The sequence below is a fragment of the Colobus angolensis genome, unplaced genomic scaffold (genome assembly GCF_000951035.1).
Source record: "Colobus angolensis palliatus isolate OR3802 unplaced genomic scaffold, Cang.pa_1.0 Scaffold1, whole genome shotgun sequence".
Classification (NCBI taxonomy): Eukaryota; Metazoa; Chordata; class Mammalia; order Primates; family Cercopithecidae; genus Colobus; species Colobus angolensis.
In genome coordinates this window covers 15,973,736-15,991,617 of record NW_012110918.1, presented here as the reverse complement: position 1 = coordinate 15,991,617, position 17,882 = coordinate 15,973,736, and the positions used below count along the sequence as shown (strand labels likewise).

Below are 17,882 nucleotides of genomic sequence, written 5' to 3'. Positions count from 1 at the left end.
GCTCCTGCAGCCCCCGCGCCGCTGCGGTGGGGAGGGGGCCCTGCGCACCTCGGACGGCGGGCGTGGGGGAGGGGAGGCTGCTTGTCCCAAAGAAGCCCGCGGAGGAACTGGGCTGCCCCGGCAAGCACCCCGGGGAATCCTCCCTCGCCTTGACATCTCTCCTGGTGGGGCGCCGGGGCAGGGGTCGGGACGCGCGGTACCTGCTGCTTGCGTGGGGAACCCGGGGACCTCACTCGGGTCCTCTGGAGGCCTGGAGCTGGGGACAGAGTAATTCCTGCTGTTTCTTTCCCTTGAGAGGCCCCGCGCCAGGTGTTTGCAGCTCCTAGGTCGGAAGCTGCAGGCGTGGTTATTCGCCCTTAGGATCGGCTTGTGGGAGATGAACGCGCCCATTCCAAAGATGGGGAGCCCAGGCCTTAAGGAGTCCAGGACGGCATCGCGAGCAGACTTGTCGGTTACATGAACCTACAGGTGCTCCTGTTCCGACCCAGGACACAAGGAAAGGCTGATAGTGAACCAAGGAAGTCCCTGCCTTTGACAGGCTGGACGTCAGTGCAGAGGAGAGAATCTGGGCCTGTGCTCCCTGCATTCTGGAAAGAAAGAGCTTGTTTGCATAAGCAAGCAGCCCCTCTCTGGGAAGGGGCTGGCCAGGCCCCATTGGGATGGAGCCTGGAGGTGCCTGTGCTCCTCTACCTCCTCTGCCCAGTGCCTGGCCCAGGAGTGGTGCTGCCTTTTCATCTGTTTAACCTGAGGAGGATGGGCGAGACCAGCTTTCACTCCCTCATGCATTCATTTATCCATAACCTTTATCAGGTGCAGCGATTCTGGAGTGTGGGGTCCAGGCCAGCAGCAGCGAAATCACCCGGGCTCTGGTCAGAAATGCAGGCTCTCAGGCCCACCCCAGACCTGCAGGTTCAGGAGTGTGGGAGTGGATGCGTGTGGCCCGCCCTGCGCCAGATCTCAAGGCGATTCTGAGGCTTGTTCAGATTTGGAAACCACTGATCCAGGGTGGTCTTTGTGCTAGGGATGGGACTACTGATCCCTTCCCTCAGGGGATCCCCCCCCCGCCCCGAAAAACCTGGCCCTGAGGGTTTCAGTTCTCCTCTCCTACCACTTGGGGGTCCATCTAAGACTTCAGCAAGCAATTATCCTTGACCACTATCTCAGATTGCGTCTGAGCTTGACTGAAGCTTTTTCAGAGAAGAAGGAGGAGGAGGAGGAGGAGGAGAAGGAGGAGCTGGAGGAACAGAAGGGAGTTCTCAATTTTCACTGCTTCAAAAGGTGCCTCACTTCAAAAGTGAGGAAGTGAGGAAGGCTTTCAGGAGTGTTGAGGGGCCCAAGAGCGCCGCCTCCTGGTGACAGTATACAGAGCTGACTCTACTGGGGAGGGACCTCCTAACCAAGCTGGCTTCTTTTCTTTTCTTTTCTTTTCTTTTCTTTTCTTTTCTTTTCTTTTTCTTTTTTTTTTCTTTCTCTTCTCTCTTCTCTTCTGTTTTGTTTCTTTTTATTTTTTGAGACAGAGTTTCGCTCTTGTCACCCAGGCTGGAGTGCAGTGGCGCGATCTTGGCTTGCTGCAACCTCTGCCTCCCAGGTTCAAGTAATTCTCCTGCTGTAGCCTCCCGAGTAGCTGGGATTACAGGTGCTCACCACCATACCCAGCTAATCTTTGTATTTTTAATAGAGACAAAGTTTCACCATGTTGGCCAGGCTGGTCTCGAACTCCTGACCTCTGGTGATCTACCTTTCATCATGTTGGCCAGGCTGGTCTTGAACTCCTGACCTCTGGTGATCCACCTGCCTTGGCCTTCCAAAGTGCTGAGATTGCAGGAGTGAGCCACCACGCCTGTCCCCAAGCTGGTGTTCTGTGTCCCAGTGGTGTGACCTGCCTTGCAAGAACCACCCCAGTCAGTACCCGGATGTTGTGTTTGTTACTGCTAGCACCTGGACTGGCTAAATTCAGAGAAGGATCTGGGTTGACAGGTTTGTGTGGATGATGTATCTGTGTGACTCGTCCCCAGTCAGCTCCAAGTGGCTCCAGTATGCAGTGCATGGCTTTGTGTCACCTGTGGTTTTCTTCCAAGTCTGTTTCAATTGGGCTGATGGTAAAATGAGCTTCACACAGTCCGTTGCAAGGTCGGTGTTGAGCAGTCCTGACTTGGTCATCAGATAGCCAGGAAGTGTGCAGGGCACCTGGGAAACCCCGTGCATTCGGCAGGGAAGACTGGGGGGAATCTTTGGATGCTGCCCATGGGAGGCCAGTGCTACCCTCCAGAAGCTTCTTGGGCTGGCCACATGGTTGGTGGGCAGAGGAGGCAGGCCAGAGCTTGATGACCCCCAGCAGGTTTGTTGTTGGCCAACCTCTTGTATGTAATTTGTCATGTTTCCCAGCCACCTTAATTATTACTTAGTCAACATTTCTCTGTAAATCGACTCATCCTTTGTTACTTAATATGATTTTTTTTCTTGAGATAGTGTCTTGCTCTGTTGCCCAGGCTGGAGTACAGTGGTACAATCTCGGCTGACTGCAGCCTCCAATGCTCAAGCGGTCCTCCCACCTCAGCCTCCTGAGTAGCTGGGACTACAGGCATGCACCACCACACTTGGCTGATTTTAAAACTTTGTAGAGATGAGGTCTCACTATATTGCCCAGGCTGGTCTCGAACTCCTGGGCTCATGTGATCCTCCTGCCTCTGCCTCTCACAGTGCTGGAATTACAGGCATGTGCCATTGTGCCCGGCTAATTTAATTTTTTAAAAGACGTTTTTGGCTGGGTACAGTAGCTCACTGCCTGTAATCCCAGCCCTTTGGGAGGCCAAAGTGGGTGGATCACTTGAGGTCAGGATTTGGTGACCAGTGTGAAACCCAATCTCTACTAAAGCTACAAATATTAGCCGGGCATGCTGATAATCACAGGTGGCAGGCACCTGTAGTCCTAGCTACTTGGGAGGCTAAGGCAGGAGGATCACCTAAGCCTGGAAAGTGGAGATTGCAGTGAGCTGAGATCGCGCCACTGCAGTTCAGTCTGAGTGACAGAGTGAGACTGTCTCAAAAAAAAAAAAAAAAAAAAAGAAAAAAATACTTTTTTTAAGGAACATCAGGAGATCCCTTAAGTTAGGCTGGGCGTGGTGGCTCATGCCTGTAATCCCAACACTTTGAGAGGCCAGGGTGGGCGGGGCGGATCAGCTGAGATCAGGAGTTTGAGACAAGCCTGAACAACATGGTGAAACCCTGTCTCTATTAAAAATACAAACATTAGCCTGGCATAGCGGCACACGACACGCCTGTAATCCCAGCTACTCGGGAGGCTGAGGCAGGAGAATTGCTTGAACCCAGAGGCAGAGGTTGCAGCAAGCCGAGATTGTGCCACTGCACTCCAGCCTGGGTAACAAGAGCGAAACTGTCTCAAAAAAAAAAAAAAAAAAAAAAAAAGATCGCTTAAGTTAATTTTAAAAAGGAAAAAGAAAAAACAGATGTCAATGAAAAATAAGTAGCACTAACCAAAAATTGAAGGTGATTATAGAAACAAATACAAGGCAAATCAAGCTGTGGCAACCGTCCATCCTATGCTGTTGCTTGGCTGCCAGAGCTCTGAGCCTGGTGCCTCTCTTCATGTCACAGAAGACGCCTGTTAGGGGTGGGGTTCGTGGACCAGAAACGTTCTGTAGAGAAAGCAAGAGGGCTTGGAGGTGGGACTTTCTCATGATTTGATACAAGGTAATTGCCGCCCTGTCTCTTCCTAATACCCAGGCCTTCCGTGTACCAGGCCCTATTCACAGCTGTTTGTGAATATTAACTCATGTTATCACTGAGACCACCCTATGGGACAGGTCCTGCCACTGGTCCTGGATTTACAGAGGAGGACAGGCCCAGAGAGGTTAGCAACTTGCCCAGGGCCACAGAGCAGGTGTTGGAGAGGGGGAGCTGGATTTGAACTGGGACTGTGCTGCTCAGGGCGGCACCCCCGACATTTGATACCCAGGGCTGCACAGATAGGAAAATCAGCCCCCATGCATGCAGCCAGGCCTCAGCCCCCCTGCTCCTGACCCCCGAAGCTCCCTCAGCGAGTGCTCGGCCAGCCACCAGGACTGTCGGTGCCTTTGTGACACCAGACATCTGGAGTAATGGAATACTGAATGTGAGACAGACTTGGTTATTTTCCTCTCTCTCCTCTCTGTTTCTTTTCTTCTTCTGTGGATGAAGCAATTCTCACAGCTCCTGTTGGCCCAACCCCTGCCACACTGACGAACAGGGCTGAGCAAACGTGGTGGTGCTGGTCGGGGGGCTCAGAGGAAGGCAGGGCTTCTCTTGGAGACCGGGCAGTGGCAATGCCGGCACCTGTGAGTGCTCACCACTCCGAGGACGTGGATGTGGACTCTACCTGGTCTCCTCTGGCCTGGGGGGGCAGGCTCAGGCCGGCTGAGACTGGAATTGGGCCCGTCCAGGGAGGGTCCCCCGCCTCTGACCCCGGCCCAGCCACAGAGCCAGAGCTTGTGCAGGTGGGTGGCTGGCCTGGGTGTCATGGGGTGTGGCTGCAGGCACTGGCATGGGGACCGGGGCAGTCCTTCCAGGAAGCGCAATTGGATTGTGGGCCAGGGGCCCCACAGGCCAGACCAAAGTCCAGGCTCTTCAGGCTTCAGCACCAGGCAGCCGGTCAGGCTTCTGCAGAGAGCAGGCTGGGATGGGCCCTGGAGACTCCATGGAGCTGAAGCCACAGGCAGAGGCAGGAGACCCCAGGTGGGGGTGGGGGCTGGAGGCCGTGGGCTTTGGAGGCAGGGAAATAGGCAGATCTGACAAACTCACACTGTAAAGCCTGTGTCTCCCAGTGTCCCAGCTCGTTTACTCTGCAGAGTGGCGCTGACAAACCCAGCACCTCCCAGGGCAGGATTTTAATCCTCCCAGGGGCTGCCATTCTTGAGCACCTGCTTGGGGCCAGCCTCTGTGCCAACCTCCCCACAATGTGCCCACCTCACTCTCAGGTACCCCAGGGAGATGGGCATGGTCCTCATTATCCCACTTTTTCAGATGAGGAAGCTGAGGCTGAGGAGGGTCAACTGCTTTGCCAATGCCACAGCATTTGGTGGGGGGCCAGGGGTGGAACATGAGTTGATCTGACTCCAAAGCCTGTGCTCTTGGAGCCATGGCCACCCCCGTCCCGTGTCAGAGCCAATCCGCGCGACTTTCTTTGCGATGTTTCTGCCTTGTTTAACGTGATTTCTTGCTGAGCACTGTGGCTTACAGATGCTGCTTCCCTTGTCGTTCAAAAAAGCCTCCTCATGCCTTCCCCCCTTCCTTTTAGGAAACTCACCCCTTTTCCAGGACTGGCCAGCCGTCCAACCAGGGCCCACCCCTAACGAGAATGGAGGGGTCCCTGGGGCTTTTGAGGCCTGGCAAGGAGTTAGAAATTTATCCCGCGCTGGGGCCAATGGTGGGACCGTCGGGAAGCCAGCAGGATTTAGGGAAAAGGCTCCCCTGGGCTGACTGTCGCGGCTTGGCCTTTATTCCCATAGGTGCTTTGTGCGGGGCGGGCCCCTCCCAGGTGACCGAGGCCGGGTCTGCGGGTCCCCGCGCCCGCAGAGCTCCCGCGCGCCCCCGCGTGGCCGCAGACGGCAGCACCGCTTCGGGAGCGGGGTTTGCAGGAGGTGGGGCCCGAGTGGGAGGGGCAGGGGCAGGGGCGGGGGCCGGTTGTGGGACCGGCGCGCCGGGGGCCCTGAACCTGGGCTGCGGGGCTTATTCCCAGCACCATAACAGCCAAGCAGGGACTGGTGCTGCCGGGGACGGTGGCATGCAGCCTCTGGCCTGGGATAAGCTGGGAGGCAGGGTCCGTCGGCCACCAGCAGAGCATCACAGCGAGACAGCCGGCTCGGGGCCTGCGGGCAGCTCCCCGAGGTTTCCTGGAAGAGCAAGCAGCACGCGTTGGCCTGGGAGGAGAGGATGGGGCAGGCTGAGGGCAGGTCTGGTGGGACAGGTGAAGCAGAGGTGCAGTTGGACTGGGAGGGAGGGATCGTGGGAAACAGGCTGGGGGGCTTGCGGGGGCGGTGGGGCGGCAGGCAGTGGAAGCGGGCAGCGCTGCCAGACTGCGCAGAGAAGGGCCTGTGTGAGGATTCCTCGGAGGGCACAGGTGCGCGGCAGGTGTGGACATGGGGGTGGCGTGATGATGTGAGACTTCAGACCCTTCTCCCAGGGCTGGGAGGCGGGGGGTGAGCACGGTCCCAGGCCTGGCTGGCAGTGTGCGGATCCCAGGAGGCGGAAGAGCTTCCCCTAGTCTTCTGTCTGCTTTTCTGGCTGGAGAAGGAGGACTCTGTAAAGTCAGGGCAAGGACTGTGTCCGTTCCACAATATGCCTTTAACTGGCCACATGTACTTTCAACACTACCTTTAAAGAAAAGAAAGGGGCCCAGGAACTGGACCCAGTGGCTCATGCCTGTAATCCCAGCTCTTTGGGAGGCCAAGGCCGGAGGATCGCTTGAGGCCAGGAGTTCGAGACCAGCCTGGGCAAAATAGCTTGCTTTTTTAAAAAAAGAATTAAAAATTTAAAAATTAATTGGGCATGGTGGTGCACACCTGTAGTCTCAGCTACTCAGGAGGCTGAGGTGGGAGGATGGCTTGAGCCCAGGAGGTCGAGGCTGCAGTGAGCCGTGATTGCACCGCTGCCCCCCAGCCTGGGCCACACAGTGAGAATCTGTGTAAAAGAAAAGAAGCTGGCCACGGAAAACAGCCTAATTCCAAATGGAATTTACCAGGCTGCGATGAAAACCTCGGACCCCCAGCCCTTAGCCACCTGCTCAGCCCAGCAGATGCTGCTTGCGAAAGATGATTCTGCAGGCTTCTTCCCTACTTTGTGTTCAGTGACCTCACTTTGGTGGCTCAAAATGGGCCACGGTGGGAGTATTGATGCCGCAGAAATGGGTACGGGCCAACGTCAGGGCTTTTTGAGGGGGATCTGGAGAGCCGGTTTGCTGGGACACCACTGTGGCTGCCCCTCTGGGGAAAAGCCCCGTGAGAATGTGCAGAGTCACGTGGTCTTCGATGTTCCGTGCTTCAATTTCCTTGTGTGTGAGTCTGAATAATGACATTTTCTGAGTCCCTCTCTTGGTTAATGTGGAGAACAAATGTTTGTGGACTCCGGCGCCATGGAAACCTTATCATGTCCCTGCCTAGTGCTGGAAGACTTGCTTCAAGGACCCAAGCCCCTGAGCACAGAGAGGCAGGCGTTGTGGCTGAAAGTACTCGGGACCAGGACCTTAAAACTGGCATTGACGCACCACCGGCCGCTCTTTGGCACCCTTGGACCAGTCAGCTAACGCCTCTGGACTCCAGCATCTTCATCTGCAGGAGAGGTTTGGGCTGAATGGTCCTTTGTTCCCCTTCTGGATGTGACATTTGGCATGCATGGTCCTCTCCACCACATACATCTCCACATTCCTACTTCTCTTAAACCCTAAACCTGCTCCTTTCTCTTTCATTTATTTATTTTTGTAGAGACAGGGTCTCACTCTTGCCCATGCTGGAGTGCAGTGGCAAAAACAAGGCTCACTGCATCCTCCACCTCCTGGGCTCCAGCGATCCTCCCACCTCAGTCTCCCCCTGAGTAGCTGGGATTACAGGCACACAGCACCATGCCTAGCTAATTAAAAAAAAAATTTCCTACAGAGACAGGGTCTAACTATATTGCCCAGGCTGGTCTTGAACTCCTGGGCTCAAGCGATCCTCCTGCCTCGGCCTCTGGAAGTACTAGGATTCCAGGTGGAAACCACTTTGCCCGGCCTCATTCCCCTCTTGATTCATGAAAAGCTCTTGGCTTTTCCTGTCTCACCAGCCCCGCCTTCTCAGTGAGTGGTGTGGTCACCATCTCTTCTCAGTCCACTCCTTCTGGCTGGGGGCTTTCATTGAGTCCCATAGCTTGTGTTGACAAGGCTCAAATTTAAATTGCCAGACTAAACTGCATCCCTGGGTGTGGACTCATCTGCACAACCTGTGCCCAGGAACAGCTGCACATGGCCGCGTCACCAGCATTGAGACTGATCACGGCCGAAACAAGTCTCAGCCTCCCCGACTCCTGTCCCCAACATTTTAGCATGTCAGCAAGTGGCTCAAGACCCAAGCATCGGACCCATCCTTCATTTTTCTACTTTCTTCACCCTCCCACATAATCTGTCCACAAACCTCAACTGTCGTGCCTCTTAAAGGTATTTGGAATCTGTGCACATTGCAGCTTCTCCACTCCTGCCACTGGAATGTCCTGCTGGGCCCTGCAGCAACCTCCAAACTGGCCACTTCCTGCTCCCGTTTCTGTCCCTGGCCCAGCAGTGAGACCCACTCATTTAATCGTCAACCTCAGACCCTGTGTGACCTCAGCTTGGGGCTCCCCGCTGTGTATCCAGCAACCTCCTGCCTTGGGGCTGTGGTCAGCTCCTGTTAGAGCCTCGCTCTGTGCCAGCCTTCAAGCACACTGGCCTTCTGTCTCACCCAAAACGCGCCGAACCTGTCCCACCGCGGGGCCTGTCCCTGGCTCTTTCCCCTGCCTGGAATCTCTTTCCCAGAGCCTGGCATGTCTGGCTTCTTGTCATTCTGGTCTCTCCCTAAATCCACCTTCTCAGAGAGGCCATTCCACTCTGGGCAAATGAAAAGGTAGTGCCTGTCTCGTCACTGCCTGTGGCTGTCTCTTCTCCGCCCTCACCAGCATCTGAGCACTCTGCCCATGGATTCATTTGCTTTTGTATCCTCTGCTTTCTTGTGCCTTTAAATGACAGGTTCCAGACTCTAGGGCCTGGACTGTCTTGTTCCTGAGCCCACCAGAGCCTGGCATGGAGCTGACTCCCGTTACATATTTTTGGGATGAATGAATGACTTTCTTCTGCTTGGCCTAGGAGGCTGTGGCTGCACAGACAGACAAGCGAGCACTGTCCTCAGAGGCTCCCGGGGAGTTCCAGGAACACAGCCCCGGACCTCTCCTCCCAAACGCACCCCACGCATGTCCTTGGAGGTGGGATTCCAGAGAGTTCCAGGAATATAGCCCTGGAGCTGTCCTCCCAAACGCACCCCACACGACGGTTTCCGAGCTATCCCAGTGGAGCCCAGAGATGGCAAGAAGGAGGGGAGGCAGAGCTCTGGCCAGAGGCTGAGGGAGTTCTGGCTTTTGGGGGAGGGTGGGAATTCTGGCCACTGGTCCGGGTGGTCTGCTCTGGAAAGATCTCCAAGCCCAGAGCAGAGAGGCTGGAAGGGTCGGCCGCGGGATCCAGGGGTGATCGGTTGCCTCTCTGTGGCAGCCAGGTTAGTGGGAGTCACCCACTGGGCGGGGCCTGGCAGCTCCGTTCTGGCTGCCTAGGACTGTAGCCGGACGTCAGGGTGGAGGGTCAGGGAGCCTGGGGCCACCCTCCCGCCTCTGCCTTCTGGGTCTCTGACCTTGAGCCATGGGGCGTTATGCGACCTCAGACAGAAGAATCATGGTCCCCAGCAGTCCCATCACAACGAGGGGCCCGCTGCTGGGCAGGAGAGCAGATCTTCCGTTGAGCAGGAGAGCAGCATCTAAGGAAAGCCAGAGGTCCCGTGGGGGAGAGAGGGATGGCTCCTCACCCCAGCTCCTCCACAGTAGACTCGGGGTCCTCTGGTGGTCCCCACGAGCCCCCCACTTCCTCTTTCACCACCGCCTTGGTCCCATGGCCCTTGTCCACCACGGCCCTTCACAGCCCTGCTTAGGAGGGCCCACCCCTCTCCAGCCAGGCCCCCACCAGGGTCGCCACCTTGTCAGTTTCCAGGTGACCTTTGTCCCCAGGCTGGGTCAGGTTCAGGTGGGGAGGTGTGTGTGTGTGGGAGGCTGATACAGGAAGATTCCAGAAAGGAGGCCCTCAGGTTGCCGTGGTGGGGAGTGGGGATCCAGCAGCCAGGAGGTGGGCTTTGCACAGCAGGCCCGCCTGGGCCACCCTTGCTCCCTCCGTCCCCTTCTTGAGCAAGGCTGCCCACTGCTCCCGCTCGCCCTCTTGTGCCGCCCGAGATGCATGAGGTGCTCCCGAGAGTTCAGGGAAGGTCCAGTTAAATGAACATGTTGTGGGAATGTGAGGGATTCCGGTGTTCCCCAAAGCCAGGGGAGGCAGCCCCACTCGGGGTTCGAGGCGTATCCTGGTCACAGGCATGCAGGCACCCACGTGTGCACACCTGTGCACACCCGAGCAGGCCGGGATTTGGGGCACCCTGCCCTCACCTTTGTGCAGCATAGGCAGCAGGGTGGCCGGGTGCCCGTCGTTGGCCTCGGGCACGATGCCCAGCAGCTGGCACATGAGCTCGTACACGTGGACGCTCTCAAAGGGCTCCACCTCCAGGCCCGCCTTGAAGCTGGGGCCCACAGCGCGGAAGATGGTCTTCATGTCCATGTCCTTGTTGTCAAAGCCGTGCTCCCCATTGTTGAACTGGACATTAATTCTCTGCCGGGGAGCGGTAAAGGGTCCTGGGTCCTTGCTGGGAGCAAGACACCCTCTCCACCTACCCTCTCCACCCTACGAACACCCTCTTAGGAAGGAGCACCAATATGGGGGCTGGAGGGGTTCCAAGACTCAGTTTCCCTGAATTCTCAGCGTCCGGAGATCAGTCACCCTAAAGAGTGAAGTTCAGGGAAGGTCCAGTTAAATGAACAGAGACCAGACCCTAAGTAAATGGGAGTGGAGCGAGCAGCTCCAGGCTGCGGGCCCTGCCTTCTGGGTGGTGTTGGATGCTGGCTCCCATCAGTCACTTCCTTTCCGGGGATGTCTGCTCCCTAATCTGTGCTTTGCTTCTGGCTCAGACACCTGTGCTGTCTGCTGAGGGGAGGTTGGAGGTCGGGCTCCTGACTCTTTCCTGCCTCTTCCCTGTCACCCTTGGGGCTGGACTTCTACACTTTACCCTGGACACGCAGGTCACACACACACGCCTGTCACACAGTGCTCGGACACGCAGGGCACACACACACGCCTGTCACACAGTGCCCGGACACGCAGGCTGTCACACAGTGCCCGGACACGCAGGGCACACACACACGCCTGTCACACAGTGCTCGGACACGCAGGGCACACACACACGCCTGTCACACAGTGCCCGGACACGCAGGTCGCACACATACGCCTGTCACACAGTGCCCGGACACGCAGGGCACACACACACGCCTGTCACACAGTGCTCGGACACGCAGGGCACACACACACGCCTGTCACACAGTGCCCGGACACGCAGGTCGCACACATACGCCTGTCACACAGTGCCCGGACACGCAGGTCGCACACACACGCCTGTCACACAGTGCTCGGACACGCAGGTCGCACACATACGCCTGTCACACAGTGCTCGGACATGACGGGTACAGATGCGCACACACACTCCCACTGCCTGGTGCCCGAATGTGGGGGGCACACACAGATGTGCACACACACACTACTGCATCGCGAAGGGTGTGTCCCTTCAGTGCTGACGCTCCTCAAACTGGGGGCCAGCTAGAAATAGGGAGTGCCTCTATAGACATGGAAGGAGAGGCCAGACGCAGTGGCTCACCCCTGTAATTTCAGCACTTTGGGAGGCCAAGGCAGGAGGATCGCTTCAGCTCAGGAGTTTGAGACCAGCCTGGGCAATACGCAAAACCCTGTCTCTACAAAAAATACAAAAATCAGCCGGGTGTGGTGGCTCACACCTGTAATCCCAGAACTTTGGGAGGCTGAGGTGGGTGGATCACCTGAGGCCAGGAGTTTGAGACCAGCCTGGCCAACATGGTGAATCCCTGTCTCTACTAAAAGCACAAAAAATTAGGCATGGTGGCAGGCGTCTGTAATCCCAGCTACTCAGGGGGCTGAGGCAGGAGAATCGCTTGAACCCGGGAGGTGGAGGTTGCAGTGAGCTGAGGTCGTACCACTGCACTCCAGCCTGGATGACAAGAGTGAAACTCTGTCTCAAACGAAACAAAACAAAACACACACAAAAATTAGCCAGGCATGGTGGCATGTACCTGTGGTCTTAGCTACTCAGGAGACTGAGGTGGAAGGATTGCTTGAGCCTGGGAGTTTAAGGCTGCAGTGAGCTGAGATCCTGCCACTGCACTCCAGCCTGGGCAACAGAGCAAGACCCTATCTCAAAACAAAACAAAACAAAACAAAAACCAAACAAACAAAAAAAGGAGACCCAGAACCTGGAGAGGGAGCCCCCAGAGGTGATGCCTCCAGCAGGCAACTCACCCCGTGGATGACGTAGCCAAGGTCGCTGTACATCAGCAGGGGTGTGACCCTGGGGTTGTTGGCGTAATGGAAGGCCTCGGGGAACGCCTCCTTCTTGTAGACGTGGAGCTTGGGGTGGGCATCCTTGAGCGCATTGTACACCTTCTCCAGCCTCCCTTCTTTAGGGAGCAGCATCCCGTTTGGTCCGTAGTCCAGGAGCTCAAACTTGATGTCCTGGAAGGTGAAGTTGGGGAACTTGTGGAATTCGACCAGGTCGCCAGCCTGCTTGTTCACAGTCGTCATGCCATGGTCGGATGTGATGATCAGGTTGAGGTGGTCTGTGAGGTGGTTGCGAGCAATGCTCTCCCGCAGGTAGCCCACGGTCCGATCCACCTGCTGCACCATCTCCCTCCTCTCCGGGGACTCGGGGCCGTACTTGTGGCCCGTGGAGTCTGGCTCCCCGAAGTAGAGTGTGACCAGATCCAGGTCCTCCTCTGTGAACCACGCCATCACCGTGTCGATGTTCGCTCTCCACTCCGTCTCATTTTTGTAGTTGTGCGCGATGCCTTCCTTCCGGCTCCGCGTCACAGCCACCCCTTGGTAGGTGACGTTCCCGCCCGGGTAGAAGAAGGAGCCAGTCCTCAGACCCTGCCAGACAAGGCCGTGTGAAGGACAGGACTCCTCAGTGGGCGCCCCTCATCCCGTGCCTGTGAACACATTTGTCCCCCACCTGCCTACTTCTCTGTTCCACGCACCTATCCCTGCTCCTAGCTGCAGCTACAGGGCCTTTAATTTCTAAAACATCCCTGATCTCATGTTCTATGGGCGGTAAAACCTGATTTTATAGAGGCAACGACAGGTGCCCCCTGGACTTGAGCACTAAACGAGACATCAGTGTAAAAATGTTCTTAGACACGCAGTGTCTGCCTCATCACTGGGCTGTGACGCCTGCCTCGAGGCCGCACTGCCCAGAAAGCATCTCCTTCTGAACCGAAGTCTGGCCTGCCCTGCTGGGCTCTGGTCCGGGCATGAGTCTGTCTGTCCACCTGTGTCCCGTCCACCTGCCCCTCCAGCCTTCTGCCTGGCTGCCTGTCTGCCTGTAACTCGACTGCTGCTTTATTTAGAATTTGTCTGTCCCCCCAGCCCTCTGTCCACCCCACCTGCCCCGGATATTCTTTCACTGGATCAAGCGCCTTGAGATGCCAGGGTCTCTACCTTGGCTTCCTGCTTGCAAGCCTGTGGAAGGAGCCCTGAGTGTGTCTCTGGATCCTTCTGGAGCGAGGGAACTCCGGCTAGAGTGGATACCTTGGCTCTGGGGTGGGCATGGGCTCTGCCATTTATTCCAGCCTCATCTTGGAAACCTCCACTGACTTTGTTTACTGGAAGCCTCGCCTCTGGGCCAGGAAGACCCCAGAGCATTGCAAACTGGGTGGGGGACGGTCCTGGGTCAATACTGTAACCCACCTCTCATTTTATCTTTGACCCTTTAGAATTTAGCTGTTCAGCTCTGACAGGCATGTGGGAAAGGGAGAAAGTCGTGTAATTGTTAAATGCTTTCTTGTTGAGTCACAATGATCTTCCCTGTCTGACCCTCACCCCCAATGCTGCAGGGCCCCAGGGTGCAGTTCTCCCTCCGACTAGGGGGACAGAGCAATCCCTCCCCCCAGGGAGGACCGGGCAGGGCTGTGTCCATGGGCCGAGCTGGACATAGCTCACTGCTTAGTCCTCACCAGCACCCACCACCTGCCCATTCTGGGGCCCTACTTCACACTCTTCTGTGCCAGGGTAGGCCAGGAGCCCCGAGACCCTGGAGTGGGGAAGGGACCTGCCGTGGATCTCACATGGTTCCAAGCCTCGCCTGGGCCTAGGTGCCCCCATGCTCTGCAATGTCAGTGTGGGTAGGGGTGACATTACCTGCCTCTGGGCCGTGATCCAGATGGGCACGCTGCCGTTGTCCCACCACCTCTGGATGCCCAGCGTGGTGTGGTAGGGCAGCTTCACCTTGCTGGTGGTGTTGTAGTACATGTTGTGAACCACCCCGTGGTTCTCGATATATTTGCCTGAGGGAGGAAGAGGCGCAGAGGGCGGCAGGATGGACCGGGGTCACAGCGAAGGCCGGACCCAGGGCTGGAAGAGGCGAAGTCAAAGCAGCCTCAGTTTCCCTGTGTGCTGGGTGGGGAGTGGGCCTGGGGCAAGGCTGGGAGGAGCAGACTTCTTCCTGCACTTCCCCCGTGGGAGCCAAGGTTCGAGGTCATGTCCGAGACAAAGAGACACGTGTTCTTTGAGCTATTGTACCAGTTGCACTTCCACTTTCAGTTTGTCCCACAGCTGGACAGGCACATAGGCACGAATGCCTGTGCGGGGATCCTGGTGGCAGACTTGATTGCTTTAGCAAAAGATTGCGGATTGGCCGGGCGCGGTGGCTCAAGCCTGTCATCCCAGCACTTTGGGAGGCCAAGACCAGAGGATCATGAGGTCAGCAGATCGAGACCATCCTGGCTAACACGGTGAAACCCCGTCTCCACAAAAAAATACAAAAAACTAGCCGGGCGAGGTGGCGGGCCCCTGTAGTCCCAGCTACTCGGGAGGCTGAGGCAGGAGAATGGCGTAAACCCGGGAGGCGGAGCTTGTGGTGAGCTGAGATCCGGCCACTGCACTCCAGCCTGGGTGACAGAGCGAGACTCCGTCTCAAAAAAAAAAAAAAAAAAAAAAAAAAAAAAGATTGCGGGTGACCTCCATGGCCATCAGGAAGGAACTCTTTAAATAAATGACGGCCCAGCCATCAGATGAGATCCTAGGCAGGAATTTCAGTGAACCACATGGAGCTCCAGGAGATTTTTTGAATTTATTTTTTTACAGGAAACATGTGCACATGGTACTAAGCCCAAGAGGTGCAAACGGAGATTGAAGTGGAGAAGGTCCCTCCGTCCTCATCTGCGATGCAGAGAAAGAGGTGGCGCACGGACGGGAGAACCGCACACCTCTGTTTGCGGTTAGAAGGGGCCGAGGTTGCAGAAAGGCTGGTGTGGGGATCAGCTGCCTGTGTTGGGGTGAACGCTGTCCCACCACGTTCATGCTCACTTGGAACCTTAGAACGTGTCCTTATTTGGAAATAGGGTCTTTGCAGTGTGATTAGCTAGGGTAAGGGGATGTATACTGGAGAAGTGTGGACCCTAAATTCAGCGACTGGTGTCCTTGTGAGAAGAGGAAAGTTTGAATAGAGACACACACAGGGGAGAGACCCTGGGAAGGCATAGGGAGAGGTCGGAGTGATGCTGCCACCAGCCCAGGAATGCTAAGGATTGCGGAGGCCCCGGGAGCCAGAAGAGGTGAGGAGGGAGCCTCTTCTGCTAGAGCCTTTGGGGCAGGTGCAGCCCTGCAACGCCCCGGTTTTGGCCTTCTGGCCTCCGGAAGCATGCAGATCCATTTTTGTGGGTTTAAGCCAGTCTGCAGTTCTTTGTTGCAGGGGCTCTGGGACACCCACACAGGGTCTTTGGAGGATGACCCAGGTTTGGGAGGTGGGCAGGCCCCTAGGGAGGGCTGGGGTGTTTGCTTTTCAACTCTCTAACACCTTTTTTGCGATACTTGACTTTTTATTATTTTAATATTGTTTATTTTTTTGACACAGGGTCGTGCTCTGTCACCTAGGCTGGAGTGCAGTGGCGTGATCACAGCTCACTGCAACCTCTACCTCCTGGACTCCAGCAATCCTCCTGTCTCAGCCTCCTTTTTTTTTTTTTTTGAGATGCAGTCTTGCTTTGTCACCCAGGCTGGAGTTCAGTGGTGCGATCTCAGCTCACTGCAACCTCTACCTCCTGGGTTCATGCAATTCTTCTGCCTCAGCCTCCTGAGTAGCTGGGATTACAAGCATGTGCCACCATGCCCGGCTAATGTTTGTATTTTTAGTAGAGATGGGGTTTTGCCATGTTGGCCAGGCTGGTCTTGAACTCCCAACCTCCAGTGATCTGCCTGCCTCAGCCTCTCAAAGTGCTGGGATTACAGGCGTGGGCCACTGCATCTGGCCCCATATTTGGCTTTTTAAAAGCCTATCTCTGTATTGTCTACATAGATCTGCCTGGGCAGATCTGTCAGGGAGGTGTTGGATGGGAAATGGAAAAGATGGAAGGGAGAGGGAGAGGCTGACACAGCCAGCTGGAGGGGCAGGCAGGGGAGGGGAGCCGTGGGAGTCGTCAGGGAGCCCGCCACGCTACCCTCCTCCTGAAGCCTTCTGGGGTTGCTGCCCTGGCTGTGGCCACTGCTTTAAGGACCCCCCGGTCATTTTTCTTTGTCCTGGATCTGTTGCTACCAATGGTGAGGATTCCTAATGGTCCCCTTGGCTGTGTCCTGTGCATGGACAGGGGAGGTCTGGGCTTTATCCTGTACGACAGGGCTCTATGCCACCTGGTTTCTCAGGCCCTCCCACCCCCAGGCCCCATCCTGGGGCAGTACTCACCGGTGACCAGGGTGAAGTGGCAGGGGCTGGTCATGGTGACAAAGGGGGGGGTCATGTAGCGTGCCTTCACCCCGTCTCGGGCCATGGCATCCAGGTTGGGGGTGTCCACGTCCTGGTCATAGTTCCAGCGGAAGCCGTCGAAGGACACGAGGAGCAGCTTGTTCCGGGAGCCCTGACTTCGTACCGGTGCCCCGGCCCCGGGAGCCAGGAGCGTGGCCAGAGCCACAGTGAGGAGGATGGCTGGGCCTCTCATGCTGGGCCTTCCAGATGGACAGGCGCACCGGGTGCATAGGACCAGCTCCTGCCGAGGAGGGCAAAGTCCCAGGGTCACCCGGGCTGATCTCATCCCGTGCGTCTTTAGAATGTGGCTGTGCACATCCCTGGGTCGTACCTCGGGAGTGGGCTCTCCAGCCGGGTCAGTGCCACCCCTGATCCCAGCCTCACGTGCGTGGGGTGGCATCAACTTGAGCATCTGCCTTTATTGCCAGCCGCACCCTTGGGGCTCCAGGCTCCTCCCCTCCCTCCCCGGAGTGGGGAGAGTGACCCAGGGCTCAGAGCACAGCAGGAGCCCATTCCACCAGGAAAGTCGTGCCCTCTCCCTCCCCCACAGCAACCAGTGGTCCCTCTGTCTCAGCTCACCCTGACCCCAGGGGACCCAGGTGAGGGTGGGGTGGAACCCCCCTCCAGGCCTTTAGCGGTGCATGGGCCTCAGGTCTGCCTGGGGCGAGGGCCTGTGGGGCAGGCTTCCCATGGGCAGGGCCAGGACCAAGCCTGGGTCACAGCATGGCCTTTTCCGGGGGGAACCCGAGGCTGGGTGCCTCTTCTTCTCCTCTTGCTCCTGTTAAGGGGCTCCTGGAGCTTGGTGAGCAGACCCAAACCCGACGGTTCCAGAGCAGCATCCTACGTGCCTTCCTTCTTGGGGTGCTTCCTTCTTGGGAATTTCCGAGGGGCCTGGGGCTCGGGCGTTCTTGTTTGATGGGCTTTTCGAGAAGGGGTCCAAAGAGGGGGATTCCCTTGTTACCATGGGCACATGAGAGGTGGGAGAGGAACCCCGGGATTCAGCGTGCAGTTCTCCCTCCCTCCCTCTCTGCCATCTCTCCTTCCCTTTCTCTTATTCTCTCTCTCTCTGTGTCTCTCCCTCTTTCCTTCTCTGTATGTCTCTGTCTCAGCACCTATTAAGCACGATCTGTGTGCCAGGCATGGTTCTAGGTTCTGGGGACACAGAAGTGAACGAGACAGACAATGATCCTGGTGTCCTCCATTCGA

The 17,882-nt window shown here is 56.7% G+C and overlaps 1 protein-coding gene across 1 annotated transcript; it reads right to left on the bottom strand.

The window, feature by feature from the left end:
* Window positions 1-5,470: 5,470 nt before the first annotated feature.
* On the bottom strand, window positions 5,471-17,088 carry ENPP7 (ectonucleotide pyrophosphatase/phosphodiesterase 7). Its single transcript, XM_011957291.1, has 6 exons — window positions 16,617-17,088; window positions 14,078-14,223; window positions 12,185-12,811; window positions 10,195-10,414; window positions 9,399-9,521; window positions 5,471-5,888 (listed from the first exon to the last, which is right to left on the bottom strand). Exons 1-5 carry the CDS (start codon window positions 17,086-17,088, stop codon window positions 9,415-9,417), a joined length of 1,572 nt encoding a protein of 523 aa, XP_011812681.1. The 3' UTR covers window positions 5,471-5,888; window positions 9,399-9,414.
* Between the last annotated feature and the right edge of the window lie 794 nt (window positions 17,089-17,882).